The sequence below is a fragment of the Pelophylax lessonae genome (assembly GCF_965119305.1).
Source record: "Pelophylax lessonae genome assembly, chromosome: 2".
NCBI lineage: Eukaryota > Metazoa > Chordata > Amphibia > Anura > Ranidae > Pelophylax > Pelophylax lessonae.
In genome coordinates, this window is record NC_138769.1 from 657,298,944 (window position 1) to 657,324,495 (window position 25,552).

The 25,552-nt window shown below is 46.5% G+C and overlaps 1 protein-coding gene across 1 annotated transcript in view; it reads left to right on the forward strand.

The window, feature by feature from the left end:
• The window catches only part of LOC309548232 (uncharacterized protein), a gene marked incomplete at its 3' end in the record, with an annotated part of 168,232 nt that overhangs the window by 117,922 nt on the left and 24,758 nt on the right, over nucleotides 1-25,552 (forward strand). The window contains exon 5 of the mRNA XM_082248184.1: nucleotides 4,896-4,954. Coding sequence (XP_082104310.1) covers nucleotides 4,896-4,954 — 59 coding nt within the window. The remainder of the gene's footprint in view (nucleotides 1-4,895; nucleotides 4,955-25,552) is intronic.

Sequence of the window (25,552 nt, forward strand, 5' to 3'; positions counted from 1 at the left end):
TCTGTTCGCATCTCGTCTCAACAAAAAGGTGGAAAGGTTCGTGGCACGAACACGTGACCCTCTGGCGGACGCTTCGGACAAGATTGGTGGTACTTTGGCATCGGTATCGACTGTTTTATGCCTTTCCCCCGATTCAGTTGTTGTCCAGATTCCTCCACAGGTTGGTCTTGGAACCGAGGTTGGTGATTCTGGTGGCCCCAGACTGGCCGTGTCGGTCTTGGTACGCGGACATCATGCAAATGGTTATCGAGCTTCCACTTCGAGACAATCTTTTGTCTCAGGGGCCGATCTTCCATCCTGCTTTACAGTCGCTGGCTTTGATGGCGTGGCTGTTGAAAGCCAAGTCTTGAGAGACAGGGGTCTCTCGTCGGCAGTCAGTCCTACCTTGCTCAAGGCCAGGAAGGCCTCCTCTGGTAAGATTTATTATCGTACCCGGAAGGCTTATTTCGCCTGGTGTGAGTTGCAGGGTTTCCATCCCCGTTCCTTTTCGGTGGCGAGGGTGTTGGCTTTCCTGCAAACCGGTGTGGATCAGCGTCTTGTGCTGACCACGATTAAGGGCCAATTGTCTGCGCTGGCCATTCTGTTTCAGCGTCCACTGGCGTCAAATTCCTTGATCCGCACCTTTATTCAAGGGGTACGCCATCTGGCTCCCCCTAGGAGGGCACCCTGGCCCCCTTGGGACCTGAATTTGGTTCTGTCCGTTTTACAACGTCCTCCTTTTGAGAACATCCGTGAGATTCCTCTGCCTATGCTGTCATGAAAAGTTGCCTTTCTGGTGGCGATCACATCTGCTCGCAGAGTTTCGGAGTTGGCGGCCCTATCTTGCCACTCCCCCTATCTGGTTGTTCATAGGGATACAGTGGTCTTGCGACCTCATCAGTCCTTCCTTCCGAAGGTGGTTTCAGACTTCCACCTCAATGAGGACATTGTCTTGCCTTCGCTGTGTGCGAAGCCTAAGCATCCTAAGGAGTTTGCTTTGCATTCCTTAGATGTGGTCTGGGCGATCAGGGTCTACCTGTCGTCTACTGAATCCTTTGAGGAAGTCGGATTGTCTTTTTGTCCTTCCCAAAGGGACCCCGGAAGGGTACGGCTGCGTCTGCGGCAACCATTTCAAAATGGATCAGACAGACGATTGTGCAGGCCTATTCGATTAGGGATTAGGTAATCCTTTCCCTGTCACAGCGCACTCTACCAGAGCGATTAGTGCGTCTTGGGCCTTCCGCCATCAGGCGTCGGTGACTCAGGTGTGCAAAGCGGCGACCTGGTCGTCCGTGCATACCTTTACAAAGTTTTACAAACTTGATGTATTGGCATCAGCGGACGCCTCTTTTGGCCGCAAAGTTTTGAGTGCGGCAATGCCTTAGGGGAGACAGGGTAGTTTTTTGCCTGTCTCCTCCTGTTGGGGTTTTTTCTTTCTTGTTTGTTTTTCCTGGGTTCGCTCCTGTTGAGCTTTTTGTTGCCCAGTTTTTTCTGGATAAGAAAAGATTATTTTCTCTGACCTGGGTGCTGCGTTGCCTCTTTGACGGTTGCGTTTTCACACCCCTCACATCTACACTGCTTTGGGACGTCCCAGACCTGCAGAATGAATGAGTGGGCGGCGACTGTCAGAGGACGTAAGAGAAAATAGAATTTTTGTAAGAACTTACCATAAAATTCTTTTCTCTGAGTCCTCTGACAGTCGCCGCCCCTCTTTTGGGGTTCATGGATCTCTGTACTGCTTGCTACCAAACTGAATTGGGAATGAGGCTAGCTGGGGGTATTGACCAGAAGGACAGCCCCCTGTAGGTGTGTCTATACAAAGGTTTTGTGATTATTCTAACAAAATCTTATGCCTACCTTACTCCTGCGGAGAAGGCCAATACCCAGACGTGCAGAATGAATGAGTGGGCGGCGACTGTCAAAGGACTCAGAGAAAAGAGTTTTACGGTAAGTTCTCACAAAAATTCAATTTTTTTGCAGAAATTGCGTTTGGAAAATCTGTGCGCTAATACCGTGTGACAAAAAAATTTGCAACATCCACCATTTTGTTCTATAGGGCCTCTGCTTTAAATAAATATAGAATGTTTGGAGGCTCAAAGTAATTTTATAGTAAAAAAAAAAAATATTTTTTCATGTAAACAAAGTCACAGAAAAGGCTTGGTTTTCAAGTGGTTAGAAGAGTGGGTGATGTGTGGCTAAGATTGAGCATAAAATTCTGGGACAGTTCAAACACCCCCCCAAATGACCCCTTTTTGTAGACACCCAAAGCTATTTGCTGAGAGGCATATTGAGTCCATGGAGTATTTTATATTTTGCCCTAAAATTCGGGAAGGTGACAATTTGGTTTTTTTTTGTTTTTTTTTTTGTTGTTTTTTTTTTTTTTTACAGAAAGTTGTCACTAAATGATATATTGCTCACGCATGCCATGGGTATATGGGAAATGACATCCCAAAATACATTCTGCTGCTTCTCCTGAGTACAGGGATACCACATGTGTGAGACTTTTTTGGAGCCTAGCTGTGTACGGGACCCTGAAAACCAATCCCCATCTTCAGGTTTTCTAATGGCGTAAATTGCTTATTTTACCTCTGCACTACCTGTCACAGTTTCAGAGGCCCTGAAATTTCAAGATAGAACAACCCCCCCCCCCAAATGACTCCATTTTGCAAAGTAGAAACTCCAATCTATTAGCTGAGAGGCATGGTGAGTCCATGGAATAGTTTATATTTTGCCACAAGTTTTGGGAAAATTCATATTTTTTTTTTTTTTTACACAAAGTTGTCAGTAAATGATATATTGCCCACACATGCCATGGGTATATGTGAAATGACACCCCAAAATACATTCTGCTACTTCTCCTGAGTACAGGGATACCCCATGTGTGAGACTTTTTTGCTGTCTAGCCGCGTACAGGACCCCGAAAACCAATCCACACCTTCCGGCTTTCTAAGGGCGTAAATTTTTGATCTCACTCCTTACTGCCTATCACACTTTTGAAGGCCATGAAATGCCAAGATGGCACAACCCCCCCCCCCCCCCCCCCAAAATTACCCCATTTTGCAAAGTAGACACTCCAATCTATTTGCTGAGAGGCATGGTGAGTATTTTTCAGCTCTCATTTTTTTGGGAAAATTAAGAAAAAAAAACAGTAAAATGCTTTTTTTTTTCCCCCCTCTTTTTTCAATTTCCAAAACTTTGTGACAAAAAGTGAGATCTGCAAAACACTCAACATGCCTCTCTGCAAATAGCTTAGCGTGTCTACTTTGCGAAAAGGGGTCACTTGAGGGGGGGCGGGTTTGTGCTGTCTTGGCATTTCATGGCCTCCGAAACTGTGATAGGTAGTCGGGAGTGAAATCAACAATTTATGCCCTTGGAAAGCCTGAAAGTGGGGATTGGTTTTCGGGGTCCTGTACTCGGCTAGACTGCAAAAAAGTTTCACACATGGGGTATCCCTGTACTCAGAAGCAGCATAATGTATTTTGGGGTGTCATTTCACATATACCCATGGCATGTGTGAGCAATATATGATTTAGTGACAACTTTTTGTAAAAAAAAATATATATTTCCCGGAACTTGTGGCAAAATATAAAATATTCCATGGACTCACTATGCCTCTCAGCAAATAGCTTGGGTTGTCTACTTTCCAAAATGGGGTCATTTTGGGGGGTTTTGGGCTATCTTGGAATTTTAGGGCCTCCGAAACTGTGACAGGTAGTGCGGGGGGGGGGGGGGAACAGCAGAATGTATTTTGGGGTGACATTCCACATATACCCATGGCATGTGTGAGCAATTTATCTTTTAGTGACAACTTTGTGTTTAAAAAATAAAATTAAAAAAAAATAAATGTAATTTTCCTGAAACTTGTGGGAAAAAATAAAATATGCCACGGACTCACCATGCCTCTCAGCAAATAGCTTGGGGTGTCTACTTTCCAAAATGGTGTCATTTGGGGGGGGGGGTTTGTGCTATCTTGACATTTCAGGACCTCCTAAACCGTTACAGGTAGTGAGAAAATGCAATGAAAAATGTACGCCCTTTGAAATTCTGATGGTGGGGATTGGTTTTCGGGTTCCCGTACACAGCTAGGCTCCCAAAAAGTCTCACATATGTGGTATTCCTGTACTCAGGAGAAGCAGCAGAATATATTTTGGGGTGTAATTACACATATACCCATGGCATGTGTGAGCAATATATCATTTCATTGTCAACTTTGTATTTTTTAGTCATTTTTCAAACACGTGACAAAAAAATGAAATATTCAATGAACTCAACGTGCCTCTCAGGACATTCCTTAGGATGTGTATTATTATTATACAGGATTTATATAGCGCCAACAGTTTGCGCAGCGCTTTACAGTGTGATGTCTACTTTCCAAAAAGTGGTAACTGGGGGGGGGGGGATTTGTACTGCCCTGCCATTTTAGCACTTCATGAAATGAGATAGGCAGTCAGAAATGAAAGCTGCGTAAATTATAGTATTTACACCATAGTTTGTAGACCCTATAACTTTTGCGCAAACCAATAAAAATACGCTCATTGAGATTTTTTTTTGTCTAAAGACATGTAGCTAAATACATTTTGGCCAAAATATGACATAAATTGAGTATATTGGATATTTTTAAAAGACAAAGTTGAAAATGGCATTTTTTCTCAATTTTTGCTCTTTTTTTTATTAATATCGCAAAAAATAAAAAGCGCAGAGGTGATCAAATACCACAAAAAGAAAGCTCTGTTTGTGGGGAAAAAAGGACGTAAATTTTGTTTAGGTACAGCATTGCATGACTGCGCAGTTGTCAGTTAAAGTCACGCAATGCCAAGTTGAAAAAAGGGCTCTGGTCTTTGAGCAGGAAAATCCTCCGGGGCTTAAGTGGTTAATGGACTGTACTTTTAACAAAACCATTTTTTTTTTTCTTACAGAAGCTGAAAGGTCTAGATCATCCAGCAGTTCATCTACGCCAGAGGAAACACCAGTACGGGTAAACAATTAAGCTGTTGCACTCCTCACATTTGCTTATTTATACATCAGAGGCTTGCAAGTCTAAAGGCCTCCAGATGCAGTCATTCTTCAGCCAATACTTTTCCACTAACACAGTTGATTTTTAAATTGGATTTTTTCAAGCCAGGTGGTGCGTGTAGGGCCATCTATGGCTCAAATTTCGTCTTGATTTAGCACAAATCCCCAGAAATACAAGCAGGCCTTAACGCCAATTCTGATTTTTGGAAACTGCAATCGCTGAAGGATGAACAGTAGTCGACAAAACATTCCTGAAGGGGAGTTTTCAGAAATCAAACGCCTTCAGTTACAAAGTTGTAAGAAAGATGGTATCTTTGACGTACTTGCTGAATGCTGTATTGATACACAGGTGTGGTGATAAGTTGCCAAAGCGTTGTTGAACAGTGTTGTCTCCAAGCTGCTTAGGTTAATCCAATTGCAGATAGGATAAACCGATTGTTGGTTTGGGAGGACTTAGCTGCGGTCAGACATATACTGGACACCGAAATTAAAGGGTCTCAAAACCTATTTTAGGAAATTAGGAGGTACACTTAAAACAGATACTATAAATACTTACAAGCATCTAACAATGGGAAGCCCCTGGTTTCAGCGTACCCCTTTGGGCACTGCAGCTGACTGGCTGCAAGTGCTGATTGAAGCAAAATCCTATAGCAGGACCTTTCATGAAAAGTCAATCAATTGATCAACTTCTTACGAACAGGAACGGGCATACATGGATCAAAATTAATTTGGTTCCTGCTGAATAAGATGAATTTTGATCCATCTATCGCCAGCTTTAGGTAGAGAGATTAATCTACTTACAAAGTCAGGCTATTTGTTTTTAGCAAGGACAAACTGGGATTATAAGCATAGCAAGGTTCCGTGGAATATCCCTGATCATGTCTATAGTCTAAAATGCCAAAAGCAAAGAAAATTTTGTCACTTTCTGTTTTTTTTTTTTTTTTACTGGCCGGTTAATAGCCGATGAAGCAGCTGATCAGACTGATCTGTATATGATCTGCTGTTTTGGCGGCTAGAGGAGAGATCCCGTGTCTAATAGACCCCTGATCTCTCCATATATTTATTAAAAAATAAAAATAAATCGGACCATTACGTTTTTTGTTTTTTTTTTTTAATGAAAAAAAAAAGTAAGTGCCCCTGGCCTCCTGTGCTTGTGTTCAAAGGTGAATGCATACATAGGTCGTGCATGCATAGGTTTGTTCACACTACACATGTGAGGTGGGGTTTTTTTTTTGCGCATTAAAAATCATCAAATTGTATTTTTTTCCAAAAATAAGTGTTTGAAAAACTGCTGTGCAAATATCGTGTGACATAAATATATGCAACAGCCACCATTTTAAAGAGGTTGTAAACAAAATAAACCCCTGTAAGACAAAGGCATAATGAGCTAGTATGCATCGCATACTAGCTCATTATGAAATACTTACCTTAGAACGAAGTCCCCACAATTGCCGCCTGCTCACCAGTGACACGGCTGACATGTTCGACAGTCCTGCTTCCTGGTTCACATCCTCTGGCCATCTAATGGGCCGGAGGTGCGATGACATCACTCCATTCATGCACGCGCGCGGGAGCCGCAGTTCACGGCACAAGGCTCTGAAGGAATGGCACGGGTGGCCGTTCCGTCAGAGCGCATGCGCTGGTGACGTCATTGGCTACATGAAAAGGTAAATATCTCCTAAACTGTGCAAGTTTAGGAGATATTTACAGTACCTATAGGTAAGCCTTATTATAGGCTTACCTATAGGTACACGTTATCAGAGTGGGTTTACAACCCCTTTATTGTTTAGGGCAGGGCTCGACAAACCCCGGGCATTGGCGACTAGAATTAGCGACCTGGCTCCAGGGGTGCACTGCAGGAGGTGTCTTGTCCCTTTTGCGCCCCCCCCCCCCCACCCACTCCCCGAGTTAACGGACTACCACACCATCCGATAATTGAGGCCGCGGCTTTTCGGACTTCAGTGAGAAAACGGGGAACTAGCGCCCTCTTGTGGTGGCCGGGAGTTTGAAAAGCAGTCACTAATGGCTGTTTCCCCTGCCTGTGCCTCAATGCCTGTCCATCTCCTTCCCAAGAGGAGATGAGAGGGAAGTTTTTGCAGGCTTCATCTCCCTGTCCACTTACCTTTGCTTTAAGGTAAGTGGATATGGAGTGTGGTTATTATTTTTTTATTTTTTAAATTATTAAAAAAAAAATAATAATAATTATTTCTCTAGCGCTCATTGACAGACGTAGTCCTCGGTGATACACCACCTTCGGGTTATGTTGCCTCCACAGGAGCAGGACTAGACAGGAAATTAAAAAGCTCTGGCCACACCCTAGGGGCAGTCCCAGAGGGTATATCCTCTCTCTCTCTGCCTCAGCAAATCAGTTATTTTCTGTCTAGTTAGGAGTAAGGACCTAGATACCTTGCTGGGATCTTAGGTCCTGGCAAGATTTTTTTTCTTAAAGGATTTTTTAGACAGCTTTTTTTCTCCAGTGTTTCTGTGAGATCTTCAAGCAAGAAAGCTGAACTGGGCGACGGGCTGGATGTTGAGATCCGGTGGTCACCCCAGTTCAGCCTACGAGCGCGTGCAGGCCATAGCTCCGCGCTGGGTCGGCCGCGACAAAGTCCCATTAAAGGACTGACCCCGCGAGTTAAACGTCTCGCTGAAACGCCAAAGACCATGAGTCACGGCGTCCATATCGGTCGACAGCCCTCCCGCCCCGGTGGAGAGGGGTACTGTCAGGAGTTGGTGCCCGCCTGGTTCCGGTATGGTGAGTAGTATGTTCCCCCTTTTCCCCTGACGGGTTTTGTGGTGAACGCGGGCCCCTCTCTGTATGGTAAGATAGAGTCCCTCTCTATCCTATAACATGACACAGATCCTCCTACTTTGAGTGTGATTTTATGTGCAAAAAGCCAGGAGGCTTGGTTTGGGAGCTAACAATCTAATTGTATACATGTTAAAAAGATTGTAATCTGTGGCATTCTGGGAATCTTACGGTGATAAGAATAAGCTACCTACCAGTCAGAAGCCACGGACATGTAGACTGCCTTCCTAATCAGATCTCCAGCTATTAGCAGGCCTCCCGAATGGCCATGCGGTCCGCCAGGGCCGGTACCGCCAACCACGCCAAATCCCCATGCAGAGAGAGTGTTGTGTGCCCTGCAGCACACCGCTATTCAGTACAGGCCGCCGCCATTTTTTTTGCTGGATCGCACGAGCCGCCATTTTGGCGTAGCCTCGTGTCTCCAGCATGGGGGCGGCCATGTTTGAGGTGATCCTAACACCTCGTGGAGCTAGGGGAGGCGCCGGAAGGCGTGCAGAGGGGCGGAGCCGCCTCCTTTCTTCCTGGGCAGCCAGCCAAAAGACTTCCTGTTTGTCAAGACAGCGCTGTAACCTGTTGCAGTTAAACTCTGAGCATCAAGTGGTGAGCCTGGGGGTCTATCTCTCTCTCTCGATCGATAGGGATCCCTAGCAGGTAACACTAAGGGGCTTTTTGTGGCGCTGGGGGTCTGGAAAAAAAAAAAAAAAAAAGTTTTTTATTTTTGAATTATATTATCCAGGAAGTGACTGGAATTATCATGGATCCTGCCACACATATTCCCCCACCTGTTTCCCTCGAGGGGGCCACGGGACCCGCCGGTGCACAGAGTGTAGAGTCATTTACAGCAATTTTGGAGTCTATGGTGGCTCAGGTGGAGGCGGCCTGTCAGGGACGGGGGTCAAGTAGGCGACCCCCGCCTACCCCTATACTATCTGACACCTCTGACTCAGATTCAGAGATGGTCACTGCAGTTGCAGGTTCCTCTGCAAGGGCTGTTATCCCAGGTAAAGCCCCCTCAGACAGTGAGGAGGACGCTTCTTCTCCTGCTATAATTCAGGAAGAAGCATTGGTGGACGCACTAGTTGTGGCAGTGCAGGAAACCTTAAAACTTGAGGCTTTACCGGCAGAGGCAACTGAAACAGAGATTCCTTTTGGTACTAATAAGCCCATCAAAACGGTGAAGGTTTTTCCTGTACCCAAATGTTTCGGTAATCAGATTAAAGGAGAATGGGAGCATTCTAAACGTACCTTTACTATTTCCAAGCGTATTGCTAGACGCTATCCGTTTGAGGAATCCATCATTAAGAAATGGACGGTACCACCAGTGGTGGATCCACCTATTTCCAGGCTGAATAAAGCCACGGTTATCCCAGTGGAGGACACTTCGTCCTTTAAGGATCCGGTGGATCGAAAGATGGAAGCGGAGTCCCGCACCATCTTCTCTCTGATAGGGTCAGCATTTAGACCAGTAATTGTTATTGGTCTAGTTTCCCAGACACTTACGGAATGGGCGAAAATGGTACGCCAAGACCTTAGGGGAAAAGATATTCCCCAGGAGACATCTGATTTGATGGAACAGATTATACAAGGGCTACAGTTTATCTGTGACGCAGCCTTGGACACTACTCCCTTATTAGGGCATGCATCTATGTCAGCGGTGATCCTCAGACGTGTGCTGTGGTTAAAATGCTGGTCAGCTGACCTAGGTTCCAAAAAGACCTTGACAAATCTCCCTTTTCAGGGGAATCGTTTATTTGGGGCCAACCTAGATGAAATCATTAAGGATGCCACTGGGGGCAAGAGCACTTTTTTGCCACAGGCTGCTAAAGCTAAGGGACCTCGCAACAAGCGAGGACCTTTCTTTACCGCCCATAAAGGGCGCCCGGCTGGTACTAGCGGGAAAGGCAAGACTCCTCCAGGAGGGTTCAAGAAGGGCTGGTCGGACAAGCAGAGGACCAACCCAGCCAAACCCGAAGCAAAGGAGTGCACAGCCTGAAGGTGCGCCCCCACCCGGTTTCAGGGTGGGGGGACGTTTTCACCGGTATTCAGGACATTAGATCGAGCTTCAACCACTACTACCGGTGCGATTCTTCCCTTCCAACATTTAAGTACTACAGGAAGCGGTAGTTACCGTTCCCTGAATAGATCTTTTCCTTTACCTTTTCCTAAGATTAGTCCCTATACCTCACAGGAATCGGATCTGGTTGACCAGATAGGCCAAGTAGCCTCTAGTCGGGTGACTTCGGTCCCTGAGGTTCAACCAGAAAAGATCACCCTTCCTGATAACAATCAGGTATCTGATAAATGTGTGGGAACAGAAAACGACCAGACTTTCTCGGATGGTCGGGGCCAGATACCTCTAGGGACGCCTGGTTCAGATTCTATCAGCGCCAGTGGTCCTAGAAATTCTAGGCTGGCCTCCTCAAGCCGGCCTGGCCGACTTGGACATGCTAGTCGCAGACGTTCCGTGGGAACTTCGTCTCAGGGAGTGTCTGTGGTCTCAAGGACCAATTTACCATCATGCTTTACAGTCGCTGGGTTTAATGGCCTGGCCATTGAGACCCAAGTACTGAAGGACAGAGGTTTGTCTACTTCAGTCATTCCTACCCTTATTAAAGCAAGGAAAGCGACTTCCAGCAAGGTCTATTATCACACATGGAAGACTTATATTGCGTGGTGCGAATCTTCAGGATTTCCTCCACGTACCTATTCGGTGACTCGAATATTGGCCTTTTTGCAACAAGGGGTTGAGCAGAAGCTAGCCTTGAGCACCATCAAGGGTCAAGTTTCAGCATTAGCAATCTTCTTTCAGAAACCTTTAGCTACCAAGCCCTTGGTGCGGAATTTCATCCAGGGGGTGCGGCACCTGGCTCCTCCAGTCCGCACGCCCTTACCGCCCTGGGATCTTAATTTGGTTTTGTCGGTTCTACAGAAACCTCCCTTTGAAAACATCAGGGAGATTCCCTTGCTTACTTTATCCCAGAAGGTGGCCTTCTTGGTGGCTATTACTTCTGCTTGCAGGGTGTCAGAACTGGCTGCATTATCATGCCAGTCCCCATACCTAGTGATTCATAGGGATAAGGTAGTACTTCATCCTAAGCCATCTTTTCTTCCTAAGGTGGTTTCAGATTTTCATCTGAATGAAGATATTGTACTACCTTCCTTGTGTCCTCAGCCCAAGCATCATCGGGAACATGCGTTGCATTCCTTAGATGTGGTTCGGGCAATCAGGGTATACCTGAAAGCTACGGAATCATTCCGTAAGACGGATTCACTTTTTGTGATCACGGATGGCCCCAGAAAGGGTTTGCCTGCATCTGCCGCGACCATTGCCAAATGGATTAGACAAACGGTGGTACAGGCTTATTCTATTAAGGGTCAGAGTCCTCCGTTCCCTGTTAGGGCGCACTCCACTCGAGCGCTCAGTACTTCCTGGGCCTTTCGCCATCAGGCGGCAGTGGTCCAGGTAGGTAAGGCGGCCACCTGGTCGTCGGTACATACCTTTACAAAATTCTATAAAATTGATGTGACGGCATCGGCGGATGCCTCATTTGGCCGCAAGGTTTTGCAGGCCGCAATTTGAGGAGACCGGTGGTCTACCTCGAGGGTTTTTTTCTGTTTTCTCTTTTTTTGTTGAGTCTCATCATTAAGGATGAGCATTGTAAACTTCTAGTTGGCACCGGTTGGGCCTTCTAGATTGGGATTTGATTTCATTTTCCCACCCCTCATTTGTGATACTGCTCTGGGACGTCCCGAAGGTGGTGTATCACCGAGGACTACGTCTGTCAATGAGCGCTAGAGAAAAATGGATTTTTGTAAAATCTTACCGTAAAATCCTTTTCTCTTAGCTCATTGACAGACGTAGTCCCCGCCCCTCTGTTTTTTGAGTTGGGTTAAAATCTCTAAAGACTGCTTTTTCACATAACTGATTTGCTGAGGCAGAGAGAGAGAGGATATACCCTCTGGGACTGCCCCTAGGGTGTGGCCAGAGCTTTTTAATTTCCTGTCTAGTCCTGCTCCTGTGGAGGCAACATAACCCGAAGGTGGTGTATCACCGAGGACTACGTCTGTCAATGAGCTAAGAGAAAAGGATTTTACGGTAAGATTTTACAAAAATCCATTTTTTTCTTTTTTTTTTCTATTACAGTAAAACCTTGGATTGCGAGCATAATTCGTTCCGGAAACATGCTTGTAATCCAAAGCACTCTTATATCAAAGCAAATTTTCCCATAAGAAATAATGGAAACTCAGATGATCCATTCCACAACCAATTTTTCATAAGTCTTTCAGTTTATAGTCTATATACAAAGATTATAGCAATGTGATAGGTTGTGTCATCATAAAATGTCCATCCACAAATGGCGCCTCCACTAGGGGATTAGAAGCAAAATCCAGCAGGAGCTACAGAGTATAAAAGAGAAGAGAGGCGCCTCTAAGTGTAGCAATATGGGGACATTTAATGAAGGTACAACATTTAGCAGCTCATATGGTTGATGATTAAAGAGGCACATCTAAGTATGCAGTAGGCTTGTGACGGTATCAGATTTTCATGCTGCGATTAATTGATTAAGGTTTTGCCACGGTATACGGTATTATCACGGTATTCTATTATTAAATTTAAATTATTAAATTTCCACCTAACTTCAATTTCATTGCTGAATTTAGGGGCTTTGGTTCACTTATGCACATTATTATATAGTCAGTCAGTACAGACTCTGTGAACCAGGCCTAAAATAGGTCATCAAGCAGTGTCTGGCCTAACTGGTGATAACTGGTCCTGGCGCTCGGCTCCGATCCGATGGCCTGGTCATTAAGAGGGCAAATCCTTGTGGTCAAGAAGTGGTTAAACCTGAAGGAGGTGTTGTTTATAAATTACTTTACTATTGCTTAAGGCCTGGTTCACATGTATGCGGGTTGGTGGTTCACATGTATGCGGGTTGGCGGTTCACATGTATGCGGGTTGGCGGCCCACATTTGCACAGGCATAGCAGCCCATTGATTTGAACGGGCTGCTATGCCCTCATTTTCCGCAGAAAAAAGGTGCATGCAGCATTTTTTTAAAATTCAGTGGCCTTGAAATCCATCCTGCTTTTGCACCATGCGACTAACCTGCAGTTCCTGCTCTGGCAAGCTTTCTGCATTTTTTGTATACGTGGGCACGGCATTTAAAAACAGTTTGCGTGTGCAGCAACGGCAGGTAAGTCGCATGGTGCAAAAGAAGGATGGATTTCACGGCCACTGCATTTTTTTAAATTCTGCATGCACCTTTTTTCAGCTGAAAACGCAGGCATAGCAGCTCAAGGCCATTCACATCAATGGGCTGCTATGCCTGTGCAAATGTGGGCCCCCAACCCGCATACATGTGAACCAGGCCTAAAGCAATAGTAAAGTCATTAATTGGTTAAACCTGCAGGAGGACCGGTGTTTTTATCTTGATTTGCCCCTTTAAAGACCAGGCCATCGGATCAGAGCGCCAGAACCAGTCATCACCAGGTAGGCCAGACACTGCTTGATGGCTATATAATAATGTAATGTGGGCTGCTATGCGTGTGTGTGTGTGTGTGTATATATATATATATATATATATATATATATATATATATATATATTAGAGCTGCACGATTCTGGCCAAAATGAGAATCACGATTTTTTAGCTTGGAATAAAGATCACGATTCTCTCACGATTCTCTGTGTAACAAAAAAAAAAAAATTGGGATAACTTTACTGTTACGTTTTTTTTTTTTCATTAAAGTCTATTAATTGCGTTTGAAAGACTGCTGCGCAAATACAGTGTGACATAAAATATTACAACAATCGCCATTTTTTTCTGTAGGGTCTCTGCTAAAAAAATATATAAAATGTTTGGGGGTTCTAAGTACTTTTCTAGCAAAAAAAAAAACTGATTTTAACTTGCAAGCAACAATTGTCAGAAAAAGGTCCAGTCTTCAAGAGGTTAAACTTCCTTTCTCCCTGGCAGAGGGAAGGAAAAGATACAAATGTAAACATTTTTGTTTATAGTTAGGAGACTTATGCTGAAAGGCTTAGCTGTGTGAGTGAATGAGTCATCCAGCTCACTAAAATGTATCAATTCACAAGTCAGACCCAGGAGCAGATAAACTCGGTATTTTAAAAATGCCACAATAACAATACCGTGGCTATGCAATACCGCGATATATCGAATTACCGAAAACCGGCATATGTCTAGTATGCAGGGATCTGGGGTAAAGCTGTCCACATAGACCATCTTCTGAACCACTGGCTCTCACCACTGTCAGTCTGCAATTGTGATTGGGAAGACTACCCTGCAGTAGTGATCTGAAAGCGAGACTTTGAATCGCTCGTGGAGCGCAGCGTGGAAGGGTGTGATGAAGATGGCAGTGCGGAGGATGGTCTATGTGGACCTCTTTACTCTGGATGCCTGCATACTTAGATGTGCCTGTTTTAATCATCAACCATGTAAGCTGCTAAATATTGAACCTTCATTAAATGTAACCATATTGCTACACTTAGAGGTGCCTCTCTTCTCTTTTATACCCAGTTGTGACATGACACTACTTGTATATCAAGACATCGCTTGTATATCAAGTCAAAATTTATTTAAAAAATTTGCTTGTCTTGCAAAGCGCTCTCAAACCAAGTTACTCTCAAACCAAGGTTTTACTGTATTATTATAAAAAAAGAATAAAAAAAAATAAATAAATATATATATATATATATATATATATATATATATATATATATATATAATTTTTTTTTTTTTTCTCCTCATCGCCATGCCACAGCTGAAGGCTCCTTTCACACGGGCTGTCTGATCAGGTCCGCCTGTCAGTTTTTCAGGCAGACCTGATCGGACCCTTCAGTCTCCTCTATGGAGCGGTAATCTGCCGCCATCTGATCCTATCCGCCAAAAACAGACGGCTGGTGGTTCTATTTTCTATCCATCCCGTGGATCGGATCAAATGGCATCGGATGGAAACAGACAGACAGTCTGTTTCCATCCGATTGCCCTATAGAGGAGAGTGGGGTTCTAGTCGTCTTTATGTGTAAATTTAGTATGTTATTTTATTGGAAATAAAGCTTGGTTGTTTGTCTAAAAAAAACTGGCTCCTAGATTTCAGGCAAATTTTGTCAAGCCCTGGTTTAGGGCATCTGCTTAAAAAAATGTATAATTTTTGGGGGTTTCAAGTAGTTTTCTAGAAAAAAAATGGTAATTTTGACATGTAGGAGAGAAGTGTCAGAATATGCTTGGGAGGGAAGTAGGTAAAGAACAAATAAACCCATCTCCTGTAAAGAAAGTAACACTTCTAGTAGTGTTAACCTTTTTATTCCCCTATCACACTCATTGGTTCCTCCCACCAAACCCTGTTTCACTGCTCTGGCCTGTAATAACATAGAAATTGGCGGAAAGAACCACCACACATAACGGTCAGCTGTACCTGATTTCCTGCTCAGTCCCAACCTCTGTAGATTTGTTAGTGGAAATAAAAGAAAGCTTAAAAAACCTCAATATTCAGCAATCGCCTAATACTAAAACTTTGGTTTGGAGCAGAATAACCCTTTAAATAAGTTTGAAACCTAGGAATGCCCCAGATGACAGATGCTATTTGCAGGGGACCTCAGAATTCTCTGTATACACCGAAATTAAATGCAGTGGATCCTACTTCCCTGCAGGAGGCGCCTCATCAGTCTTTCACATCCCAAAGCAGTCTTACCCACTGCGCCTGCAGCTAACCGATCAACACGTTTCCAAAGCAGTTTGTTTTAAAAGGAACTTGCATTAAATGTTTTAAAGGATAAGTTCATCTTTATAGAAAAGATAAATGCACATACATTTGCAGGAAAAAGAAATATGTATTTTTTTTATTTTTACCCAACAGTAGCCTGGAAAGCATTGCACCCACGATAAGCAGATCAATGTGGGCACCTGCAGACATGTCCTCTCGCTTTCAGTCTGTACGGGCTTTGTGTTTGAAAGCTAGAGGATATGTCAGTGGAATACGAGAATGTTCTTCAGCATCCCCACAGCCCATTGAAGCTACAGGTTGTCTGCAGTGGTGGCAGACAATACTTGTAGTTCATACACAGCAATTGATGAATGAAAGATGTAGCTGCGTAGGTGGAACCCTGCACAGCCAAGCTGTTTTTAAAAAGTGGCAATGGGTGTGGGGAGAAGAACCCTTTCCCGATGTCACGGGGGAAGGGGCAGCTGGAGCTGGAATGTTATATCATCCTTTCTCAACCAGTGTGCCGCCGGATCATGAGGGAGAAGGGCTGTCAGATGAGCCTGATTTCCCGATCCCCTGCCAAACTACATCTGCACTGTGAGGGAGCCCTGTCGGCTTAAAAAGTGAAAGTAAAGGGAGGGGGAGTGTGCTGTGCTCTCTGCTTCCCCCTACAGTGCAATACCTGGCTGAATGAGGAAAGGTACTGTGCTAAAACATATTTTCTCTTACGTCCTCCGACAGTCGCCGCCTCTTCATATTCGTCACATATGGGGTATTAGACTTTGCTCCGAAGGAGTAGCTAGGCAACAGAATATGTTAACAATAAAGCTTTAACATATCCCACCCTCAAGGGGTGGTCCCCTCAGTCAATACCCTCCTACTTCCTGCAACCATATCTCAGTTTTAATGTCTAGCTTGTCAGGAGTGGCTGGCTCTCTCTGTGCTGGGACTTTTTGTCCCAGACTCTTTCTTCTTTTTAATATTTTGTTTGAGTTTTTTTCTCTACCTTTACTTAGCTGTTATTTTGGTCAGCATTAGTTAGTTCTTCGGACGAAGAGGATCATGCGGACTGGGTCTCGGGCTGATCCCCCTGATCGCAGGTCGTGGGTCAGTGGCTTCCCAGTCTGCCATCGAGCGTTCAGCCAGGTAACGCTCCTGGCACAGTGAACGACCCATCCCTGTTCGGTGCAGGGATGATTGGTGAGGTGGCTACCTCACCGGACGCTGTGCGGTTTCTTAACCGCCATTGTGTGCGTCTTGAATTGCGACTCTCCCTGCCTCATGTGCAGCGGCTTGTTCGCCTGTGCGGGTTCCCCACGCCATGTGAGGTAAGTGTATCTATGTGGGGACCTGTCTGTCTGGGGGGGGTCTCAGTCTGGGACTGTGTAACCTGCCTTTATTCACACTGCTTGTCTCCCTATCTCTCGGCTGCATGCTGTGGGCTGCAAGGGGGGGGGGGGGGGAGCTGTGTGACACTGTGTGTGTCAGGCTGGGCAGTGTGGGAAGCTGTGTGCTGTGGGGCATGTTTTTATGGCATGTTGGGGCATATACAGCGATCGCTGCGGCGATCTAACATGTATCCATATAATGGGATAAGCTTGTGTGTGTTTTTATGCACTATGGAGCGGCGAATTTCGGCGCCAAACGACGCCATTTTACCGGCGCCCGCTCCGGCCGCATGGTTTACATGCACGGCGGCCTTTTTCTTGTAGCCTCCATAGGCTTACATAGAGCGCCCTGGCAGCATCACTTCCTCTTTCCTGGAACACCGATCGAGGCAGCAGCAGCAGCAGCGGGGTCTCCTCAGGTTTTATCCTTCTATTCCTGTTTGCCATTGCCTGTATTCAGTCTGTATATTCCCTGTGGGGGTCTCATTGTGCCTGAGTGTGGTGCGGTGGGCTGCGCTTGCCGCGCTTGCTAAAAGGGGGCAGTTAACCCTTGGTTGTCTGGCATACAGGGGCAATGGATTCTCAGGAGGGCAAGTTTCCCACAGTATTGGTGGAAAGCCAGGGGACCGCTGTTTCCCCCCCAGGGGGGATTTAGCCACTATTGTGGCTGGCCTTGCTGCCCAGGTGCAAATGCTGGTGGCTGCTCAATCTACTAAACGGCCCAGAGTTGCTCTGTCCTCTGATTCTGAGGGTGAAGGTGATGGGGCTGTTCTGGCAGGGACCCGCTCCTCTCTTGATCTAGTGGGGTCTGAGGTGGAGGCTGAAGTTGAGGGGGTCGATAATTCTCCCCCTGGCTCGCCTGAAGAGCTTGCAATCATGGATGAGTTGATTGCTTCCATTAAGCAAACGCTGCGTTTGCAGGACGAAGTGTGTCCTCCCGCTGCCTTGGCGGCTTATGGGACGCAGAGAAAACGCAGGACGCCGCAGGTTTTTCCCTGCAATGCTGATTTTCAGCGCGCTGTTAAGGATCAATGGCGCGATCTGCGCAAACCTTTTGCGGTACCAAGTAAATTCAAGCTGCGTTATCCTTTCTCGCCTGCCACTGATGAACGGTGGTGTGTGCCTCCACCAGTGGATCATGCAATTGCGGTTTTGAACAAAGCCACTGCGATTCCTGCAGAGGGTTCCCCTGTTTTCCGTGATGCCACGGATAGGAGACTGGAGTCTCTTGCCCGTCATACTTATTCTGTTACGGGTTCTATGCTTAAGGCTCTGTTTGCTTCTCTCATGGCGGCCCAGGCGATCGCAAGTTGGACGCAGATGCTTAGGCGCGTCCTAGTGGCCGATTCGGCCTCGCCGGCGACCCTGGATATGGTGGATCAGATCCACCAGGGTGTCATGTATCTGTGTGATGCGGACCTGGACCTGATTCCGTTGGCTGCACGTGTGCACAGCGTGGCGGTGTTGTCTCGCCGCCTGGTTTGGTTGAAATGTTGGTCGGTGGACCAATCTTCACGTAAAACCTTAGCCAATCTGCCTTATGATGGGTCTCGCCTTTTTGGGGAGTCCCTGGATGTGTTGATTAAGGGGATCACCGGGGGTAAGAGCACTCTCTTGCCCCATTTCCCCAAGGCTAAGGGGGCTTCTGGGAAGAAGCATGCGAATTTTCGGCCCCCTCAGGGGTCCTTTCGTGCCTTTCGGCCGCACTACAAGGGCAAACCGTTCAAAGGCCAAGGTTCTCAGAAGAAGCCCTGGTCTGGGAAACAGAAGTCCGGCCAATCCGGACCTGCGGCCCATAACAGTTCGGCCTGAAGGGGCGCCCTCACCCAGTTTTGGGGTGGGGGGACGCTTGCTCGGTTTTCTTCAGCCCTGGTTGGCCCGTGTGCGGGACAGATGGGTTCTGGAAATCGTTCGATCTGGTTACAAGATCGAGTTTCTCTCTCGGCCGGAGAGCAGATTTTTTCCCTCAAATCTACAACTGTCTCCAGAGCGCCTGCGGGATCTGCACCTGGCGGTGCGGGACCTGAGGGCTCAGGGTGTGGTGGTTCCGGTGCCTCATCGGGACAGATTTCGGGGGTTTTATTCCAATCTGTTCACCGTGCCCAGGAAGGAGGGCAAGGTTCGTCCGATTCTGGACTTGAAAGCTCTGAACCGCTCTGTGCGGGTTCGCAAGTTCCGCATGGAGTCCCTGCGCTCGGTGGTGGCTGCCCTGGTTCCGGGGGAATTCATGGCCTCCATCGATTTGAAGGATGCGTACCTTCACATCCCCATATTCGAGGGGCATCAGAGATACCTTCGATTTGCCATTGCGGAGGATCACTACCAGTTCGTGGCGTTGCCCTTTGGGCTCGCCTCGGCTCCGCGGGTCTTCACCAAGGTGCTTGCACCGGTTCTGGCATTATTGAGGGCCCAGGGCATTTCTGTCCTGGGGTATCTGGACGACATTCTGATTCGGTCTGCGACCAGTCAGGGTCTGGAGAAGGACCTGTCTGTCACAATGCAAACTCTGCAGGAGTTCGGTTGGACGATAAATGTTCCAAAGTCGACACTGAGTCCGTCGGTTCGTCTTCCCTATCTGGGAATGATACTGGACTCGGTGCAGGCGAAGGTCTTCCTGCCGGAAGACAAGCTCAGGACTCTTCAGGAGGAAGTCAGGTCCCTCAGGGACGTTCCACACTCGTCTCTGCGGACGTGTATGAGATGTCTGGGATTGATGGTCTCGGCCTTCGAGGCGATTCCTTTCGCTCAGTTTCACACGCGGGGTCTCCAGGCGGAGATCCTGTCCAAGTGGGACGGGCGACCTCAATCTCTGGATCTTCAGATCTCGTTGAGTCATCGCACCAGGGTAAACCTTCTGTGGTGGCTCCAGTCCCCGTTGGTGTCCGGGGGCAAGTCGTTTCGTCCGATCTCGTGGACGATAATCACTACGGATGCCAGCCTGTCGGGCTGGGGTGGTGTTCTGGGCGTTCTGTCCGCCCAGGGGACCTGGTCGGAGGGGGAGTCTTCCCTCCCGATCAACATTCTGGAATTACGTGCGATAAGGCTCTGTCTTCATCGCTGGACGGACCGGCTGCAGGGCTGCCCGGTTCGGGTGCAGACGGACAATGCCACGGCGGTGGCATACATCAACCACCAAGGGGGCACCAGGAGTGCCCGAGCGGCTCGAGAAGTGGCCGACATTCTGTCTTGGGCCGAGACTCATGTCCCGGCGATAACGGCGGTTCACATTCCGGGAGTGGAGAACTGGCAGGCGGACTATCTGAGTCGCCAGACCCTGGATCAGGGGGAATGGTCTCTCCATCCGGCTGTCTTCCAGATGTTGTGCGCGAAGTGGGGTCTTCCAGATGTGGACCTGTTCGCGTCTCGCCTCAACTACAAGGTGAAGAGGTTCGTGGCAAGGACGCGCGACCCTCGGGCAGACGCGTCGGACGCGTTAGTGGCCCCGTGGCATCAGTACAGGCTGATGTACGCTTTTCCACCGATTCAGTTGCTGTCCAGGTTCCTTCGCAGGTTACACTCGGAACGCAGCACGGTGATTCTTGTGGCACCGGACTGGCCTCGCCGGTCCTGGTACGCAGACCTCGTGAATCTGGCGGTCGACGCCCCCTGGCGTCTGCCTCTTCGAGACGATCTACTGTCTCAAGGACCGATTTACCATCCTGCTTTACAGTCGCTGGCTTTGACGGCCTGGCTGTTGAGACCGAGGTCCTGAAGGATAAGGGTCTCTCTCCAGAGGTCGTTCATACCTTGATCAACGCGAGGAAGTCTTCCTCGGGAAAGGTTTATTACCGTACTTGGAAGGCCTATTTTGCCTGGTGTGAGTCCAGGGGGTTTTCACCCCGCACGTACTCGGTTTCCCGTGTGCTGTCTTTCCTTCAGACGGGTGTCGATCAGCGTTTGGCGCTGGCCACGATAAAGGGTCAGGTGTCTGCGCTGGCCGTTCTGTTTCAACGTCCCGTGGCTTCCAACTCCTTGGTTGGCACTTTTATTCAGGGTGTGCGGCATCTGGTTCCTCCTAGGAGGGATCCTTTGCCCCCCTGGGACTTGAATCTAGTTCTTTCTGTGTTACAACGTGCTCCTTTTGAACAGATCAGGGAGATCTCGTTGTCTCTGTTGTCCAAAAAGGTCGCCTTTTTGGTGGCGATCACTTCGGCTCGCAGAGTGTCGGAACTGGCGGCTTTGTCCTGCAAGTCTCCGTACCTGGTTGTTCATTTGGATAAGGTGGTCTTGCGACCTAATCCTTCTTTTCTGCCGAAACGAGTTTCGGAATTCCATCTTAACGAGGATATTGTTTTGCCTTCGTTGTGCACGAAGCCTAAACATCCAAAGGAGGTGAGATTGCACTCTCTGGATGTTGTTCGGGCGATTAGGGTTTACCTTAAATCGACTGAGTCTTTTCGTAAGACGGACTCCTTGTTTGTTCTTCCAGAGGGTCCTCGGAAGGGCATGGCGGCTTCGGCCTCTACCATCGCCAAATGGATCAGGCAGACCATTGAACAGGCCTATGCCTTGCAGGGGAAGGTTCCCCCTGTGCCTGTGAAGGCGCACTCTACTAGATCACTGAGTACGTCTTGGGCCTGCCGTCATGGGGCTTCTGTAGCCCAGGTGTGTAAGGCGGCGACCTGGTCGACCGTGCACACTTTCACAAAATTCTACAAAGTAGATGTTCAGGCATCGGCGGATGCTTCCTTTGGCCGCAAGGTTCTTAGTGCGGCTGTTCCATAGGGTCCCTTGTTGGGGACTCCTGGCTGTTGGGATATCTTTGTATTCCCTGGTTTTTTTGTCTTTTCCTGGGTTGTTGCTCCTGTTGAGCACTTATTTTTGCTGTTGCCCAGCTGGTTTCCTTCCTTTGGTAAGGTTCCTTTCTTTGATGTGGAGACTGCGTTGCCTTTCGGCGCGGATGCGTTTCCCACCCCTCATGTTTGCACTGCTTTGGGACGTCCCCATATGTGACGAATATGAAGAGGCGGCGACTGTCGGAGGACGTAAGAGAAAACGGAATTTTTGTAAAATCTTACCTGTAAAATTCCTTTCTCTGAGTCCTCCGACAGTCGCCGCCCCCGCCCCTCTTTTGGGGTTGAAGGTATACTCTACTGCTATTCCACTAAAACTGAGATATGGTTGCAGGAAGTAGGAGGGTATTGACTGAGGGGACCACCCCTTGAGGGTGGGATATGTTAAAGCTTTATTGTTAACATATTCTGTTGCCTAGCTACTCCTTCGGAGCAAAGTCTAATACCCCATATGTGACGAATATGAAGAGGCGGCGACTGTCGGAGGACTCAGAGAAAGGAATTTTACAGGTAAGATTTTACAAAAATTCCGTTTTTAAAGGGCTTTATACGTGTGTTCCTGTGTGTGTTAGTGTGTGTCTGTATATGTGTGTACAAGTGTCTGTGTATACATGCATGTCTGTCTACGTGTGTAGGTGTGTGTACACATGTGTCTGTATGTGTGCATATATATATGTGCGTGTGTGCATGTATCCGTGTAGGGCTTATTTGTGATAGCAGCAAGGACTGCTTCTCCTCTAAAAAGCAATCCATGCTCAGATTGCTTTTTTGAAGCATTTGGCAGGCGGTAAAGAGGCAATATGTTGCCTCCTCACCACCTGTTTTAAGCCTGTAAATGCAGCATCCCTACACGCAACAGTACAGTGCAATGCATGCAAGTGCAGGGTCATTGCACTGCAGCCCCATTCATTCTGGGTATACCTCCAGTTGCAGGCACAGCATGTGTACACCCCCAGCTGTTGCCTCTGCAGCTAAAGGGGGAGAAGTTGGGGATGGTAAAAACAACCTGACATGTGAACAAGCCCTTGGTTCACATCTGCATGGCTGCGTGTAGGGCAGCCCTGTCATTTCAATGGGCTTCCCTATCCGCAAAAATGCAGTGAAAGAAGTGCCTGACCCTTTTTTAAATTACGCCGCACCAAAAGCGTCCCATGTTTTCCAATGTCTGGGGTATCATTAAGAATGAATTGGCACCCCTAAGGAGCAGAGCATTTGTCTGCTGGTCAGGAACAAGCACGATTTTGCGCGTGCTCCGCAACATACAGTAACATGAACTGAACCTTGGACAGGGGTGCCTGAAGACTGAAAATACTTTTCAAGGGCACCCCAACTGGAAAAAGGTTGAGAAACACTGTTATATGTTCACCCTAAATACAGGTGGAACATTGAACATGTTTGGAAGGTGAACTTTTCCTTTAATAGAAATGCTTATTGTATGCTGTTAATTAAATGTAAGAAAACCTGAGCATTTTCATTATTTTTTTTTTTTTATTTCTTTATATGTTTGAAGCAGAAGAGAAGGCGAACGTCTGAACCAAGGTAATTTTGGTTATTCATTGTAGTGTTATTTATTTTGCAACTATTATGACAGAGTAGCTTCAAAATGTAGTGAATTAAAGCGGAGTTCCGGCCACGGGGGTGAAATTTAGCTAAAAATACCCCCGGGACAGTCAGGGCTAGTACATTCCCCAATGGATAGCCTCTGTACTGTCCCGGTTCACACTTACCTTTTAGAAGAAATACTTACCTTGAAAATGTCTTGTCCAGCGCTGCCATCTCAGATGTGGGCAGCTGAAGCCAGCGCGTCCTCTTCTGCGTCCTCCTCCGTGTCCTCTTCTCCCAGAATGCGCTTGGACCGGCCCCGCTCGTCACTTCTGGTGCATGCCCAGAAGCTGTTCAGCAGGGAATGAGGCGCCCGCACCGGAAGTGACGAGCGGGGCCGTTTTTTTTCTTTTTAGGGAGACAGTTCCTTTTTCTGACAGGTACCTGCTCCCACTTCTGCTCTGTTTACCAAGTTGAGCAGAGCTGAAGTTTGGGCCAAAAAAAAAAGACACCACCACGCTTTGTGCCTTGTTGGACAGCGTGTGAGCAGTGCAGAGGTTTACCATACAGATCTGCGGTGCAACTACTAAGAAATCTTTGCCTTAGGACCCATTGAGGGTTTGCACACCATACAGGACCTATTTTTCTTGGTTACTTTATTTACCCCTGGTTGATGTTGTTTAATCTACATCAGAATAAAGTAATTGTTCTTTGCCAACCAGTGTTTCTACCTTAGGGGTGTGTTTTAAAGATTGGTGACATATTCTGCACCCCCCGCTGTCTCTGGATTCCAGGTGCAATTGGTGATGTGACAAATGTCATATAGGCAATACTCACACTGTGACGTATACAGTTTTTAAAAATGTCTTTATAATTATATATTTTTTGTAATAAAGAAAACAATTTTGAATACAATTATGTTTATATCAGTGCCTATAAAGTCCACGATCCCTTCCAATACAGTATTTCATTTAAGCTAGGACATGACACATTGCTACTGTATCTAAAGTACTACCCTGTAGCGATACAAACATATTAAAGTATAGGGTTCTATCTGTTTTTCATTCTTCTAAACAAAATATGTTTTAGTCAGTTATACTGTAATTATCTATCTTGGAAAAAATAGTAGACCAAAATTGCTTTCTTCCATATTTTCTTTGTTATAACATACAGGCAGATTTTCAATCAAAATAAGAAGCGTACAAGAAGGACGGGAGATAATTTAGAGGTATGAGCATATGCATACTGTGCATTCTTTGCAGCCTTATCACACTTCCTCCTTAGTCGGTTACTATAATTATACTTTAAGTGTTTGATGTTGCTAGAGCTGTATTTTTAAATGTTGCCTGTATGTCATCTGTAATTACCGTTGAATCGGGGTTTACATCAAACACCCAAATGTTAAAGTCAGATGTTATGTAAATGAAAAAAAAATGTTACATGGGGAAATTTAAACCGAATATGTGCATTTCACAGAATCACAGTGATCATTAAAATTATTGTTCTAGTTAAAGTGCCTGGTATAACCACATTATATTGATGGATGGAAGAAGGACTTGGAACAGGCTAAACCAGACCAGTGTGTGAAAGTGAAACTAGCCAATTATGTTACAGCTGCAGGAGAATTGCATCTGCAGGGGCATCCAACCTTTTGACCTTCCTAGGTCACATTGGAAGAGGATGAATTGTCTTGGGCAGCACATAAAGTACACGAACAGTAAAGCTGGGTACGCATGATCTGAATATTGGCTGACATTTGGGATGTGTGTGTATAGAAGTCTGTCTCTCAACCGGCTTCTGTCGACTGGGCATGCTGGAAAACCAGCAACCGATCAGTGCTGGCAGCCAATGGCTTTTGTTAGTATGGCAATCCATCAGGGTTTTTTTGTTCAGGCCGCTGGGTTAAACGAAAAAAAATAAAAATAAAAACTGATTTAGTGTACTTAAAGCTTCACTAAACACTCATCATAAAAAACTATCAATAAATGGTGTATTACATGCTGTTTGTACTCACTATGAGATCTGTGTTCTGCAAATGAACAGGTTGATCCTGCTTTTGTTTATCTCCCCCTTCTGTCCTAGTCCCCAATGCAGCTAGAGATTTGCAGAGCAGTGTTGGCAGCTCTGCACATGCTCAGCTTTCTGTGAGTTTCAGTGCTAAGCATTTCCTCCCTATCCCATCTGAGCAGCCCATGTGACTAGAGTCACACATGTGTGTGTAAATGACAGCCCACTCCCTCCCTCCTCCATGCTCACTAACCAGCTAAGCACAATGGGGGGTGGGATATTACATGTAGATTGATGGAG